Below are 16,044 nucleotides of genomic sequence, written 5' to 3'. Positions count from 1 at the left end.
AAGAAGGATCCTGAACTGAAATGACACCCATCCTTTTTCTCCAGAGATGCTGGCTGACCTGCTGAGTTATTCCAGCACTTTGTGTCTATCTTTGGTATAAACCTGCATCTGCAGTTTTGTTTCTCCACAGACCCCTTTTTGGTCCTCGCTTCTTGTGCTGTTTGTGTGGAGTTTGCACGCCCTTTCTGTGTTTGAATAGGATTCCCCTGGCTGCAAAGATTTCTTCCCACATCCAAAAGACATGCTGACTGGTAGGTTAATTGACAGCATGGAATCAGGCCTTTCAGCCCAACTTGCCCATGCTGACTGAGGTGCCTCATCTACACTAGTCCCACCTGGCCAGATTTGTTCAACATCCCTCTAAACCTTTCCTGTCCATGTATCTACACAAATGTCTTAAATGGCGTTATAGTTATGTTATTATAGTTAAATGACCCCTTGGCATTGAAAAGTTCAAAAAGAATCATGAGAGTAAAATATTGCACAGCAGAAGGGAAATAAGGAGAGAGAATGATTGCAATAGAATTGCTCAGCTTGGTATCGTTAGGATCCAATGGGTTAAATGGCTACCTGCAATGTGGTGGAGTATAGTTAGTGGGGTTTTTTTGCTGCAAGGATGGCATGGTGGCGCAGCAGTAGAGTTGTTGCCTGGCATCTCCAGAGACCCGGGTTCGATCCTGACTACGGGTGCTGCCTGTACGGAGTTTGTACGTTCTCCCCATGAAATGCGTGGGTTTTCTCCGAAGACATACAGGTTTGTAGTTGGCTTGGTAAATGTAAAAATTACCCCTAGCGGGTGTAGGATAGTGTTAATATGCGGGGATCGCTGGTCTTTCTCCCGAAGCTCCGGTTTCCTCCCACACTCCAAAGACGTACAGGTTTGTTGGTTAATTGGTTGGTAAACTGTTCCTGGTGTGTGTCGGATAGTGATTCGTGTATGGGGATCGCTGGTTGGCTTGGACGCATTGGGCCAAAAGGCCTGTTTCTAAATTAAACAAACTAAAAGTAGTTGTTGAATTTGCATGTTACATTTTGGAAACATTTTGACAGGAGCAACTATCGATTGGTCACCATGGGGAGAAGTCGCTGGAGAGCTTCTGCCATTGGCAGCAGCGAGAGTTTGGAGCTCGATACTTGGGGAATAACCAACTGCCCGGTGGGAGGGACGACTACCCAGCTGTGGATGCCGCCATGCTTGTCACAAGGTACTGCTTTAGGTTCTGAGGTGCTCGGGACTTTTTATTTTCCTTCCGCTGGTGACCCTCATCAACCCTCATGGTCATGCAGCATGAAAACAGGCCCTTTGGCCCAACTTGCCCACACCAACCAAGATGCCCCATCTACACTTGCCTGCGGTTGGCCCATAAGCTCCCTAACCTTTCACATCTATGCACCTGTCCAGATGTCTTTAAAATGTTTAGAAAGGAACTGCAGATGCTGGTTTATACTGAGGATAGACATAAATGGCTGGAGTAACTCAGCGAGTCTCTGGAGAAAAAGGGCAGTGTCTGAAGAAGGGTTCCGACCCGAAACGTCACACATCCATTTCCTCTTTTAACTGTTGTTATAGTCCCTGCCACACCTGCCTGCTCTGACAGTTTGTTCCATATACCCACCACCCTTTGTGTAGAAAAAGTCGGCCCTCGGATTCCTATTAAATCTCCCCCCCCCTCACCTGATACCTATATCATAAGGTCATAAGGAATAGGAGTAGAATTGGCCATTCGGTCAATCAAGTCTGCCCTGCCATTCAATCATGGCTGATCTATCTCTCCCTCCTAACCCCATTCTACTGCCTTCTCCCCATAACCTCTGATTCCTGTACAAATCAAGAATCTATCTCTGCCTTAAAGATATCCACTGACTTGGCCTCCACGGCCTTCTGTCCACTGGTTCTTGATTCCCCTACTCAGGAGGAAGACTGTGCATTGGTCCCATCTATTTACCATGTACACTCGTCTTGATTGGGTCACGTTCAACGATTGGGGCCATCAATGTAGTTTGAATGGAGATTCTAGCCAGCAATGGAATGGAATACCTTATTGCCACATGTGACAAGGCGCAGTGAAATTCCTTGCTTCCATACCCAAGGTATGAAAATAGTCCCCAGATACAAAGCGACAGAGTATTCCTGCTGGCTCCTCCTTTGTTCTCCCCCCTACCCTCCCTTGTTCTTCTCTCCCCCCCCCCTCCCCGGTCCTTTGTTCCCCTTCCTCCCCCTCCCCCACGTTGGGTCTCAATGTTCTTCCCGCCTCCCCCCCCCCCCTCCCTCATGGGGACCCCCTGATGCCGGGTCCTCCATTGTTCTCCCTCCCCCCCCATCTCACGACGTTCTTACTGTTCTTGAGACACAGGCAGGCTAATGGCTTCAACACAAACTGAAAATGTCTAACAGCAATTAATATTTATTTTAAAGATTCAACAGGTCAGGTTACATGTGGAAATGAAGCAGAGTTAAAGCTTTCAGGTTGATGACTCTGTCAGAGCCTTTAATTCAGTTTTTCTTCTCACATATGCTGCCTGATCTGCTAAGTAGTTCTGGCTTTTTCTGTTTTTATTTAAAATTTTCAAGCATTGGCAGGTTGCGAGTTGGATTTACACTATATTTTCATGCATTGTGAAAAATGTTCATGCAAGCATTACTATATGAAATGTAATGTTGTTGTTTGCTAATTGTAAAGAGGTGGGCTTTATATGGAAGTGAATACCATGGCTTGCATTTCTCACACAATGTGCACCTGGTATCCATTTTGTCATCTCATTAGTGCGGCAAACAGGAAATGGTGAATTTTCTGGAGATTTTGCAAGAGCACTTCCAAGGATTGCCGGCACCTGGGACGTTCTGTATGCCGGAAATTGTTGGGCTGTGAACCAGGTTTTGGTTACAAGTGCTTGAGTTGTGGGCGATGAGTTGTGGATGACCTTCCTTTCCCAGGGATGCTAGATATCAGCCAAGAAGTACTGGTGTTATGTACACACCGCCCATAGTTGGCGGTGGAAGATCTTGTTGGATGTGACGTTGAGCAGTCAAGGACAGTGTTCCAGTTTCGAGTTCCATGCCGGGTCTTCCCATTTCCAGCCTTCTCCCAGTTTGTGTGAAGTGCTGATGTGCAGTGTTGCACGGTACACATGAGACTGCTTCACAAAGCAGACATCCGTTGCAATGAGCAGGCTGTCTGCTGCGGCTGAATTGAAGATGATGTTAACCTCCAGTGGAAGACCTGTTACTGTCAAGATGTGGTCATGTGAGAATTACTCACTTTCTCCCTGTCGACTCCTAAATGATCAGAAATGAAATTGGGGGGGGGGGGGGGGGGGGGGGGAATTGCAGTTGCTGGAAATCTGAAATAAAACAGCAAATGCTGGCAACACTCTCCACCTGTAGAAAGGGAAACAATTAACCTCTCTGGTCCTTCATCAGAACACTCTCGTAAATTACCAGATTCCTTCGGCAATTGCAAGTGGATTAGCCAACCCTCCGTTATTGTTTCGACCCTAAAGCCCCAAAGGTTAATCCCTAGTCACAGCTGTTTCCAATGAAGCTAATTGCAAGAAAGATGAAGTGTGTGTTCATTGTGTGTTTATCATAATACTTTTTACGGAAGGTTAACATTGCACAGCTCATATTTAGTTATTTCTGCAGAGCACAATAAGACACAGCATTGGCTTTGATCTGGTTGATTGAATGTGTAAAACTAGGCTCAAACCTGTCCCTTCGGCCCACCGAGTCCCCACTGACTAGCGTTCACCCCGTACACTGGTACTATCCTACACACTAGGGACAATTTTACAATTTTACCAAAGCCAATTAACCTACAAACCTGTACGTCGTTGGAGTGTGGAAGGAATCCGGAGCACCCGGAGAAAACCCATGCGGTCTTGCGGAGAACGTACCAACTCCATACAGACAGCACCCATGATCAGGATTAAACCCAGGTCTCTGGCATTAAGGCAGCAACCATACTGCTGCGCCAATATGCTGCCTTTAATGTACATGATCATTTGGCTCGGTACCCTTCATCCCAGCAGTAGCCCCGCATATTTTTTTCCCCCAATTATTCATCCCAATCACTTTCTCTTAGATGTTGCTGAATTTGCTTTGCCCATCGTTTTCAGGTAGTGCATTCCAGCTCATAACAACTCCATCCAAAAATAAAAACCCTCATCCCCTGTGTACTATTAATTGCCTGAAATCTGAATCGACAGATCCCTGACATGCAAAAGCCAGCAGAAACAGCTTGTAGGAACCAGAGCAGCCTCTGCTTCCCATGGGTTGTCATTATCACAAGGTAAGTTACTCGCAGTGTGGCTGCCCCTCACTCCTTTAATTAGATCAGAGCAGGCTGTGACTCACCGACTGATCAGTTGCTGTTTTGAATCTAAACTATTAAGGTTTGATGCAAGTCCCATTAGTCCTGTCATCTGCTGGCCATTGTGCTATTAGTGATGTAGTCCACCATTTATTTCAATTCCCTGCTTTGGGGTGATGACACCTCGGTCTTTAGTTTTGTCTTGCCTGAATTTTCAGACATTCAGTTGAAACACATCTTGTAATCTGCATCTCCAGATGTTAAAATGCACCATGATATTCCCCGCAGCTGTATCCGGACATTCAGATTTCTCTATCAATTCCAATTCCGGTGGGCGGCGCGACTCACGTCGCAGCGGCCTCTGCAGTCCGTCTGTCTTTTTATTATTTTTTGTCTCGTTTGAATGTAGTTTTTTTTTGGGTTTTTTTGTGTATGTGTGGGGGGCGGGGGGTGGGGGAAGCCTTTAAAATCTTTTCCCTGTAAGGAGAACCCGACCTTTTCTCTGTCGGGTCTCCGTTGTCGTTGGGGCCGAGCACCGTGGTGCGGCCTCCAACCGGAACGACCTGGGGCTCCAGTCGCGGAGCTGCGGACCTACTTACCATCGTGGAGCTGGCCGAGTTCGGAGCAGGAGGAGCTGTGGTGGCGCTCGGCTGCGACCCGACCCCGGAGATTCGGAGGCTTACCGCAGTTCTGGTAGACAGTAACACCGGGAGCCCGCTTTTCGGGGCTTCCGCAACGGCGACTTCTCCCGCCCGAGTTGCGGGGTTGAAGAGTGCCTGGAGCGGGGCCTTGCATCACCGCCCCGCGCGGCTTTGAATGGCCGCGGGACACTTACCATCGCCCTCCGGGGGCTGTAACTCTGACATCGGGAGGGGAATGGGGAGAGCAGGGGAGAGATAAGTCTTTGCCTTCCATCACAGCGAGGAGGAGATGCGCTGTGATGGATGTTTGCGTAAATTGTGTTGTGTCTTGGTTCTTTTTCTTGTGTGTATGACTGCAGAAACAACATTTTGTTTGAACCTCAACGAGGTTCAAATGACAAATAAATTGTATTGTATTGTCCTCTATTTCCAGACTTATCTACATGGGTTTCCTTGACGTTGAGCGGTGAAGGGACAGTATTCCGGTTTCGAGTTCCATGCTGCATCTTCACATTTCCAGCATTCCCCGTGTTTGCGCGAAGTGATGGTGTGCAGTGTTGCACGGTATACCTGAAGTTACACAGACTGCTACACAAAGCAGACATCCGTTGAGCCGGGACCCTTCATGTCGCCCATCCATATTCTCCAGAAATGCTACCTGATCTGCTGAGTTACTCCAGCTCTTTTTTTTCGTTGTAAATCAACGTCTGCAGTTCCTTGTCTCTCCAGATAGGTTAGTTCAATGGAGCTCCATATTTGAAGAAGCATTCTGACCTGAAATATCATCTGTTTATACCATTCCACAAATGCCTCCTGGCTAACTCGAGTCCCTCCAGCAGTTTTTGTTGTTGTTGTTGTTGCAGATGTTAGTTCGACTAAGTTTCATAACATTCAGCAAGCCAATAATGAACCAACTGTTCCTATCAATTAGTTTATCTTCTGAGGTAAATTGTGAAAGAGTTGGCATAGACAGGTTTTGTTGGTGTTCATGGTTCTCTGGATCACAAGTTCTTGGTTTGAAATCTGACTTTGGGAGCTTCATGCATTTCATGTGACCCTCAGTGTGGTAGGGCGGTGTTGTACCATCTGAACTACTTTACCATGGATATGATAATATGAGGTCCATACTGCCTTTTCCTTTGAACCTTCAGAACCCCTCAGAGCTAAATGAAGGTGAACATTAATTTCTCTTTGCAGCTTGGCCAAATGCCATTAATGTAGATTAACAGTGATATATTTTATTATTGGGCATAAATAAACGACTGTGATTCCAGCATTTAAACAGTGACTGTATTCCTTCATTGACTGCAGAAAGGCAAGCGACCATGCAGTTTTTTGGATCAGATGGTACTTTCTCAGCACAATCGCACTGGCGCGTTCAAACCCCAGTGCCTCACTCTCTTTTGCACTGGAAGTCATTTGAGTTTTAAGGAAAAACCTTCAGGTTATTGGCAAAGAACTTTTTTTTATATAAAGGAAAAGTCTGTTCAAATAGAATTTACTCCAACTGTTTCCTGTTCTGAGTATTATTTTCCTGCACCGTGACATTACTATGCAGGATAATGTCCGGACAAACGTCATAGGATCTAGATAGTGAAGGTGGAAGGGGGGGGGGGAGAATCTTGAACTCCAATTTAAAGCACGAGGTGTTAAATGCTCATTATATGAGGGTGTCAAAGGCTATGGAACTAATGTGTACAGTTAGAACATAGTACAGCAATTCAACAGGACCTTCAGCCCACAATGTTTGTGCCAAACATGAAGCCAAGTTAAACTGATCTCATTTGTCTGCACGTGATCTGTAGCCCTCTAATCCTTACACTTTGATGTGCTTAAGTAAAAGCGTCTTAAACACCACTATCTGCCTCCTCCACCAGCCCTGGAAATGTGTTCCTGTGGTGGGGAAAAAAAAATGCCTTGCACATCTGTATTAAAGTTTCCCCCTCTCACCTCATAGCTATGGGTCTAGTATTGGACATTTCCACCCTGGAGGGAAAAACGTTCTGACTGTCTACCCTTTTTATGCCTCTCATAATCCAAAATGCTGTTAGAATCATAGTGGAGTTATGCCCCAGTCCCACTTATGAAACCTGAACGGAAACCTCTGGAGACTTTGCGCCCCACCCAAGGTTTCCGTGCGGTTCCCGGAGGTTTTTGTCAGTCTCCCTACCTGCTTCCACTACCTGCAACCTCCGGCAACCACCTGCAACCTCCGGGAATCGCACGGAAACCTTGGGTGGGGCACAAAGTCTCCAGAGGTTTCCGTTCAGGTTTCCTAAGTGGGACAGGGGCATTAAGATTCATATCACATGTGGATTACTGGCAAGTGATCCACAGGTCCACGTTACATCATTTCACATCAGCAAGTTGTGTTCTGTGTCTGCAGCCTGGCCTTACAACCTGTGGGTGAGGGATGACAGCATTCCCCACTCCCTTTGGCTGGGATCGTCCAAAGCACAAAATTTGTTTAAATTAAAAAAAAAAAATCCAACCTTGGCAAAGAATATTTCAGCTATGTGAAAATGGTTAAAATAATAAACCTGAACCAAGAGGGTCTGTTACTGTCCTGGTAAAGTGCCAAAGCTGTGACAAAACTTCCAAGGCAGTTAAAATAAAGCACCTGTGAGATTTTCAATGTAATGTATACATCTGCATTCCTGAATGATGAAATACTGAGTGTTTGGGAAGAAAGTTACTCTGACATACACATTTTCAAAATATATATATATATATATATATATAACCATTGCAAAACATGACAGTAAATTCAGCACCAATAAGATGTGCTTTAAAATATGCCCTGCACTCTCATGGACATTGAACTCGTAAATAGGAATACTAAAGCTTGTATGTGATTATTGTGCTGAGGTGCTTCTATAAAGCGATCTGCTTGTGAGGATAAAACTGTTCTCTGGTTACTTTGAGCAGCTGCAGATCCGAAGTGCACACTGAATTTAAGCCAAGGCCAGTCCAGGAGGTGTTTTTAGTGGGTATTTTTGTTTTCTCTGGATCAAGGTAATTTGTAGCAGTACTGACTGACTGTGCGTCACGGAACTCTCTCTAGGTACCCACTCCACTCAGAGGGCAGACTGCCACGGATTTGGCAGCTGGAAGGCAACCTGCTCCTTGCCAATATAACTGACAGCCAGCGCTTGACTGCAGACCTGTTTCTGGGGGAAACGGCAGTAAAATCAAAGTCTGCCCTGCTCTTTATTTTATGTTTATTTTCTTCAGCTAATAAATTGCTGATGTCCTGCCTCCTCTGTCCCATTCTTTGCAAGAAACCATTGGGTTCCTCTGGTGGCATAATGGACCAGTTGTGTATCCGTATTGGACCATTGTGGTTTCAGTAATGCATTTCCATTCTTTTAACTGTTATTGGCTTCTGCAATGATGCTCAGAAGTAGCGATTTTTTTGAAGCTGTTGAAATTCGATAGTTTTCCTGAGCAAATGTTTATGCATGTCCCGACAGTGTCGCGGGCCTGAATGCTTAACTAATTTTCTTTCCACATACACTGCCTAATCTTCTGAGTTCTTCCAAAAGACCATCTGTTTTTAGTTGCGGTTATCATTGTGTGTGTGGTTTTGATTTTCATTCCGTTTAAAGTTCTGGTTCTTTGTTTGTGGGTACTACAGGGTACTACATCCCTTTGATCTTTCTTCTGTCCCCAATTCTAGCTTCTTAATTCTCTCAAAATATAATTCCTCTACGATTGTTACCCTGGCTGCAACTACTAAGATCTGGAATTACCATCTCCCCCCCCCCCCCCCCTCAATTCCCCCTTGCTTATCATTTCTCTTTTCAAATTCTTCGTAAAACCTACCTTGTTGACCAAGAGTTTGGTCATTTTTAATATTCTAACTTTTAATAATGAGGGGAGCAGTCTTTCCTTGATGTTATTGATGCTATTTTTCAAGTTGTGATTCGTTGAATTTTATTGATGTGAATTGAGGATTCAATATTAGTGGGATGTTCAGTAGAGGCAATTGATTTTTAGAGCAAGATGAAGCTTAAGTGGGGTAACTGGGAACTTCACATCAGTGCAAGGTGGTGGAGTATGCGTCCAGTTGCTATTTGACTGATGGCCAGTACACAATCGGGTCAATCAGCCCAATCATGGCTAAGCATTCTCAAAAAGTGCTAAAATTGTAGCATTGCAACTCAGTGCAGGAAGAAATGCACGAAGAAGAGAGATTGACGAACCTACAAACCCCCTCCCCTTCCACCTGTTGTCCTTCACAATTCGCACTTCCATCCTTGCCTCACATCTGCAGTCTTTTCATCTGTGTTCTATCATCTGCGTATCAGCCCCTCCGCCGCCCCCTTGCCTGTATCCATCTATCACTTGCCAGGCTTTGTCCTGCCCCTCCTACCTTCCTACTTTCTTTTCCTACTCTCTTCCCCACCCTCACTGCAGTTAATCTGAAGTATCCCAACCCGAAACGTTACCGCTCCAGGTTCTCCAGAAATGCTGCCTGACCCTCTGACTTACTCCAGCACTTTGTCTGTTTTTTTTTAGTGTAAACCAGCACCTGCAGTTTCTCCAATTTTTTTTTTTAAATCTTGCTAAACTTCCAAGGAATCTTAATGGTATTGATCTGTAGAAAGATTCCTCCGAGTTGGGAGTAAGGTGCTGGATGGAGATTTGGCTTAATAGTCCTTCTTTTGACCATAACTGCAGCCAGGGGAGAGGAATTATATTTTGTGAATCTCACTGTAACCAAGTGTGTCAGAATGTAACAATATCTTGAAGAGCATTGGGGGCTGACTAAAGAATGATGCAGTCATTACCCGGACCGATGATGCTGAAGGAATGGTACTGATATATTTTCTGTTCTTGGCATCCAAAATGTAGGATTCATTAAGGAAATAAAGGAGGCTGCCCAAATCATTAGTAGTGTCCACAGTGAGCTGACAGATGGCAACTAAAGTTTTTGATGTGGTCAAACCCACTGGGCATTTCCATCATCTTCATTGATCTGGCTTCATTGAAGCAAGTTGCTGGATCATGACTATAAAATATCAAAGTATCCGCTTGCTATTTGCAATGTAGAATATCCCAGAGATAAATGGGAGGGGAGCTGTCAGTAAATTAATTCCACGCACTTCATGTTGATATTACAGCTCAGTAGCAACCAATACAAGACCATGATACTGGGTGGGAGAGAAGGCTGTCCAGTGCTCTGGGGGAGCTGAAGCTGTCACCAGCTTTGGTTATGAAATCCAAGCAAACGTGTCTAAAACCACTAATCAACACTGAGAATGATGCTCTGCATGTAAACCAGGAGCAATTAGAAAAGCACTTCCCCTGATCCTGTCAATCTGGTTCAACCAGAGGTGGGATGGCCAGTTTAAATGACACGGAAACTTGGATTGATCAGACTTTGCTGGCTTTACCTTGCATTAAACGTTATTCCCCTATCATGTCGCTATACATCGTAAATGGCTCGATTGTAATAACGTATTGTCTTTCTGCTGACTGGATAGCACGGAACAAAAGCTTATCGCTGTACCTCAGTACACGTGGCAATAAATAAACTGAAACAGAACTATAATTCCTTTTCATCCCCACTCATCGCCACACACTCCACTAAAACTTCACTGAGTGGAGAGCCTTTTTGTTTGGTTTGAAGTTGTCATTTAACGAGCATAATTTTGCAACATTGCCGAATGCCGCCTAGTTTTCTGGCTGTCAGCGCTACATGAAGGATTGTCTTCAGAAAATGATCCCCTCTTCCCATTTGTTTGCAGGACTGACTTCTGTGTAAATAAAAATGAGCCCTGTGACACTGTTGGTGAGTAAAAGTTACTTGAAATTTAAAAAAATAATGTGTGTTTAAAAAAAATTAACAATTGAATTATTAATATAAGAACTTGTTGCATTTAAAAAAAAAATTATCGAAGCTATATCTATGGTTTAACGTGATGTTTGCTTTTAAGAGTTATTTAGTATGGAGTTTAATTTACTCCTGATTGAATTGAGATTCAAGCCCAGGAACTGTACGATTCCATATCTTTATGTTTAGTTTAAAGATTCAGTGTGGAAACAGGCCCTTCAGCCCACCAAGCCCACCAAGCCCACCAAGTCCGCGCAGACCAGTGGTGGGCTGAAGGGCCACCACTGGTCAGCCTTCAGACGCTTGGCCCTGTGTAATTGTGATCAGGTTTCAGGCTGTCTCCTGATCTGAATGTGCAGAAATCGATCTCGACTCTTCCCTTGTGTGCTCTGTTGAACGTGATCCCACCTTCAATTTTTTCCAGTGGTAGAAACTGTGTAGACTTCTGGAATAAATTCATCACTCGTTTCTTCATTTGAAGGTATTATTTAGCATTACAAATGTGTACTATCTCACCAACACGCCACTTATGTCTGTCTTGTTCTTCAATCTTCGCCCACTTATTCTCCTGCTGTTTGAACTGTTTGGTTTTGCTTCCTCTGAAGTGTCATGGTGGGAACCATAATTCTGGTTTGTTTCATCCATTGTTCCTCCACCCAAACCTCTAGGCTTGCCTGGTGTAGAGCAACCACTGTCTGTACAGCCTCAGCCACTCTGCTGGGATGAATCCTGTGCTGGAATGTGGCCTTGCATGTTGCTTGAATAGGAAACTAGCTCAGCGATGATTCATGCCTAGACTCAAACAGCTTTGGAAGAGCTGAGAACACACACAGCCCACTCGGGTACACTATGGGAGGCTGGATGGGCTGGGGAATTAACATACATCTTGTCCTGTTCCTACGCAGAAAGCGTTCAAACAGATGTGGCCGGAGCTGAGGTCTGCTGTGTAACACCAAGTCTTTGAGTCTGTCATGAGCTGTGGTAATCAACTCCCATTCACCTTATGCTGTCAAACATGTTCCTGTTACAATGAGTGTTGACAAGGACTAGGAAATTATTTTGCCTTCCACACACAAGTTGATGTGGACTCTTTGAAATGGTGGCTGTGGCCATCTGCAAGTTTGTAGGGTTATCTCTGAAGGTCTTACGTAGCATACTTGGGAAATCTGTGCATGCTGGCTCTAAATCATCTTTGTCAACACTGGTAATAATAGCCTTCATCTTCACTGTGAAAATCTCTCCATCATGCAATCCTATTTACATCCATATTGTCGGGACATGGGCGAAGGTTCTGTGTCCCCACTTCAGCCATCCAAAGTCAGTAGGCAATTTGTACACTCTGTTGCAAAATGGTTGGCAACCCACATTGGGACACTTGCTTGCCTTCTGCAAACCTTTGGGAGATTACTCCCAAATGTGCTTCAACGGAGTACCTTTCAGCAATAAAAAGGAACTGCAAATGCTGGTTTATACTAGCGATAGATGCAACATGCTGGAGGAACCCTGCATCTCTGGAGAAAATGGATAGGTGACGTTTTGGGTTGGGACCCTTGGGCTTAGTTTAGAGATACAGTGGGGGAACAGGCCCCTTGGCCCTCCAGTTGACACCAACCACCGACAGATTGAGGTCTGCTGTGTAACACAAATTCTTTGGATCTGTCATGAGCTGCAGAAATCAACTCACGTTCACCTTCTGCTGTCAAACATGATCCTGTTGGAAAGCGTGTGTTGACAGGGATTAGGATATTATACTGCCTTTTACACATTGATGTAGACTTTACACTAGTTCTGTCCTAAACACTAGCGACAATTTACAGAAGCCATTAAACCTACAAACCTGCACGTCTTTGGCATGTGAGAGGAAACCGGAGCACCCGGAAAAAAATCCACGTGGCACCTGTAGTCAAGATCGATCCCGGGTCTTTGGCACTGTAAGGCAGCAACTCTAGTGCTGTGCCACTGTGCCACCCTGTTTGTTTTTATCTCTTCCACTCTCCTCACTGCGATGTGTCTGAAGGAGTATCAGTGTTGTCTCTATGGCTTTGATGCGTACATGACCAGTCACCGATGCTCAGTAAACATGCTGCTCTCCGCCCCTACAGCACAATCCTCTTGGGCTACTATAGGAGAATGCTCAATAAACTCATCTGTCCAGTTAATCTTTCCTTAGATTGCCTTGGGTGACATTTTAATGAAAATAAACTTGAGGCTGGAAACGTGCACTGAAAACACAAAATGTCTGAAATATCCAGCAGCTGTGTAGGATTTATGAGATGAGCGACAGTGTTAATGCTTCAGGTCAAAGATGTTGCATTAAAAGTAGGAACAAGGAAAAACAAGTTCGTTTTCATCTGCAGAGAGAGTTGGCTGGGACAAAGGGAATATTTCATGTAGGTGTGAGGTATTCCCCGTCTCCTATCCATCCTTCCCCACTCTTACTCCAACTTAAAATGAATTTGTTCACTCTCTCTCCTGAAATGTTAATGGTCTCTTTCCACAGACACTGCCTGACCTGAGTTTTTCCAGCATTTTACATGTATTATTTAATAAGAATGTAAGAAACAGGGATGGAAGTTGCCGATTTGCCTGCTTCATCATTTAATACAATATTGTTCAAACTTCTATCTCAATACTTCTACCTCAAACATGAGTTTTCTTGCACTGACTGTTGGAAGGTAGACAAAAATGCTGGAGAAACTCAGCGGGTGAGGCAACATCTATGGAGCGAAGGAAATAGGTAACGTTTCGCATTTTTTAATGAAATCAACACTTGAGTGACTACTGCCATTCGGGATAGAGAATCCAATTGTTGACCACCCCTCGAGTGAACAAATTTCTCCTTGGTCATCACATGGTAATAAGGTCACTCTGCATAACATGAGCAATGGAGAGTAGAAGCAGGAGTGAGCCACCAGGTCTAGTTTAGTTTATTGTCACGTGTACCGAGGTACAGTGAAAAGCTTTTGTTGCATGCCAACCAGTCAGCTAAAAGACAATACTTAAGTGTATCCTGCCAAGTAACATGATTATGGATGATTTACGTTGGCCTCAACTCCTCTGTGCCAGTTTCCAATAACCTTCAATTTCTCCCACTTTCAAATATTTGTCCATCTCCACCTTAAATATATCTAACGATCTGGCCTCTGCCACCTTCCAGAGGCACTATATCATCTAACAAGAAATTTCTGTGCACCTCAGTTTCAAATAGCCAGCCACTTCTTTTTGCAGTAACATCTCCTTGCTTGTGACTCTCCACTAATTAAAACATCTCCTCTAGTATCTTTGGTATCTACCCTGTCACGACTCTTGGGGTCATACATGTTTGAATAAGGACTTCCTTCATTCTTCTAAACTCCAAGGAATACAGAGCCAGGCTAAGCAATGGCCACTGGTAGTTTTAATCGTTGGTCATTACAACATAACCCATTGTATCTGACCAAATACTGTCAGTACTTCAACAGTGTATGCCTTGAGAATAACTGTGCCTTTTGTCGAGGGAAGGTAAATTAATTCCTTAAGGTCGTTACCACACTAGAATAAACTATTGCTGTACTTTAAGCAGAAACACAGAAATGCAGTGCTGCTTTGTACCAAAGATAGACACAAAGTGCTGGAGTAACTCAGTGGGTCAGGCAGCATCTCTGGAGAAAAGGATGAGTGATGTTTTTGCTCGGAACCTTTCACCTGCTGAGTGTTCATCTCCCTTGATTAGTCATTTAATTAATCGTTTGGCTTACCAAATCTCGTTGCACCTATGTGCAATGACAATAAAATTTATTATTATTATTATTATTATTTATCCACACATTGTATTTAAAGTATTATTTCCGTTCATTTCCATCGATTTATTGCATCAATAATTTCTGCACACATCTCCTCTATATTTTCTTCTCTGTGAGGCATTTACATTTTTACGACACAACCAACCAGGGTAGTTTTAGGCATGGATTTGCATACCTTCCTTTGATACGTGTTGTGTGACACCTTGCCTGCTTAAAGGAGCAAATGTGATGGATGGCTGTCATTGCATTTGCAGTAGGATGCTCTAGGAATGGAGATTTAACTGCTGTGTTCTGACAACAATCTGCCATCTTCATGTCTGGTGATGGATGAAATTCTCATGCAATTTTCACTCTCAGGTTCATTGAGGCTGCGATTTGTTTTCCAAGTCCGGTCAAATGTGTGAACCTGTCACTGTTTAAATGCCTAGATAAATCCTTTCACCGTCATATTGACTGACATTTCAGATGTTCTTTGACTCTTTATCCCAAACGTGTGACTCCCTGCTATTTCAGATGTCTGTAGATTGGAATACTCTGACAATTTCAGCACAACGTCTGTAAGTGTAATTCTACATCTTTGGTTTTGCCAGGTCTATCAGATTATTGGACATGCAATTGATCTTGGATCGAAGACCCCAAATAGAATAGATTTCTTGCCATCTATAACAATTTATTTCTCATACAAAATGTATTTCCCTACTTCCAGAATGTTGTTTGCAGCAAGGAATATGTATGCACCCTCCATGCTCAAATGGTTCAATGGTGATTTTATTGTCACGTGTGAAATGCGAACACAGTGAGATTTTTATCTTACAAACACTATACTTGTGTACTACTGATGTGTCCCACCTATGGCTATAGAAGTGCAGATTCTCCCATGGATGGTGCAGTGGGTGGGTAGTTTGTGAGGTCACTGCTCTGTTTACATTGAGCTTCAGTGTAATCTTAGTGGACTCAAGATCCTCAATGCTAGTCTTCTTCCTCCACTATGAGCAATTGTGGACCAAGGAATCCCTTGAGACACTTTCTTTTTCCCAAGGAGGCTTTGAGCATATCCTCAAATATTTTAGTCTTCAGTTCCGACATAGTTGCATCAGAACATTTGAGGTGCAGGAAATAATGAATATGGATAAGAAAGTCATATTTGGGTTGGTAACCAGTCTACAATGGGTGCCACAGTGCAGCTTACAGTGTTTATTTCTTGGAAGATGGAGGCCAATGTATTTGTGGATGAAATTAAAATGAATGGGAAGAAAGCTACAAGGAGGATCTATACAGAGTTTATAGGAAGATACTGATGGGTTTGGTGAGTGCAGAATATTGCTAAATGGTGTATAATGTGGAAAAACATTAATATGTTCATTTTGGAAGGAAAATAGGAGAACAGAACATTATTTAGAAATGTTTCAATGAATGTAAATTGCAGCAAAAAGGAATTTATAAGTCTGTGCAGGGACTACAGAAACCTAGTA

General features: G+C 43.8%; 1 protein-coding gene across 1 annotated transcript in view; it reads left to right on the top strand.

Annotated features, from left to right (window-relative positions):
* adamts17 (ADAM metallopeptidase with thrombospondin type 1 motif 17) overlaps positions 1-16,044 on the top strand; it is a 179,630-nt gene that overhangs the window by 23,721 nt on the left and 139,865 nt on the right. The window contains exons 6-7 of the mRNA XM_033050346.1: positions 1,051-1,205; positions 10,705-10,748. Of these exons, the coding sequence (XP_032906237.1) occupies positions 1,051-1,205; positions 10,705-10,748 (199 nt within the window). The remainder of the gene's footprint in view (positions 1-1,050; positions 1,206-10,704; positions 10,749-16,044) is intronic.

The sequence above is a fragment of the Amblyraja radiata genome, chromosome 34 (genome assembly GCF_010909765.2).
Source record: "Amblyraja radiata isolate CabotCenter1 chromosome 34, sAmbRad1.1.pri, whole genome shotgun sequence".
NCBI classification, from domain to species: domain Eukaryota; kingdom Metazoa; phylum Chordata; class Chondrichthyes; order Rajiformes; family Rajidae; genus Amblyraja; species Amblyraja radiata.
This window is presented reverse-complemented; position numbering and strand designations above follow the sequence as displayed.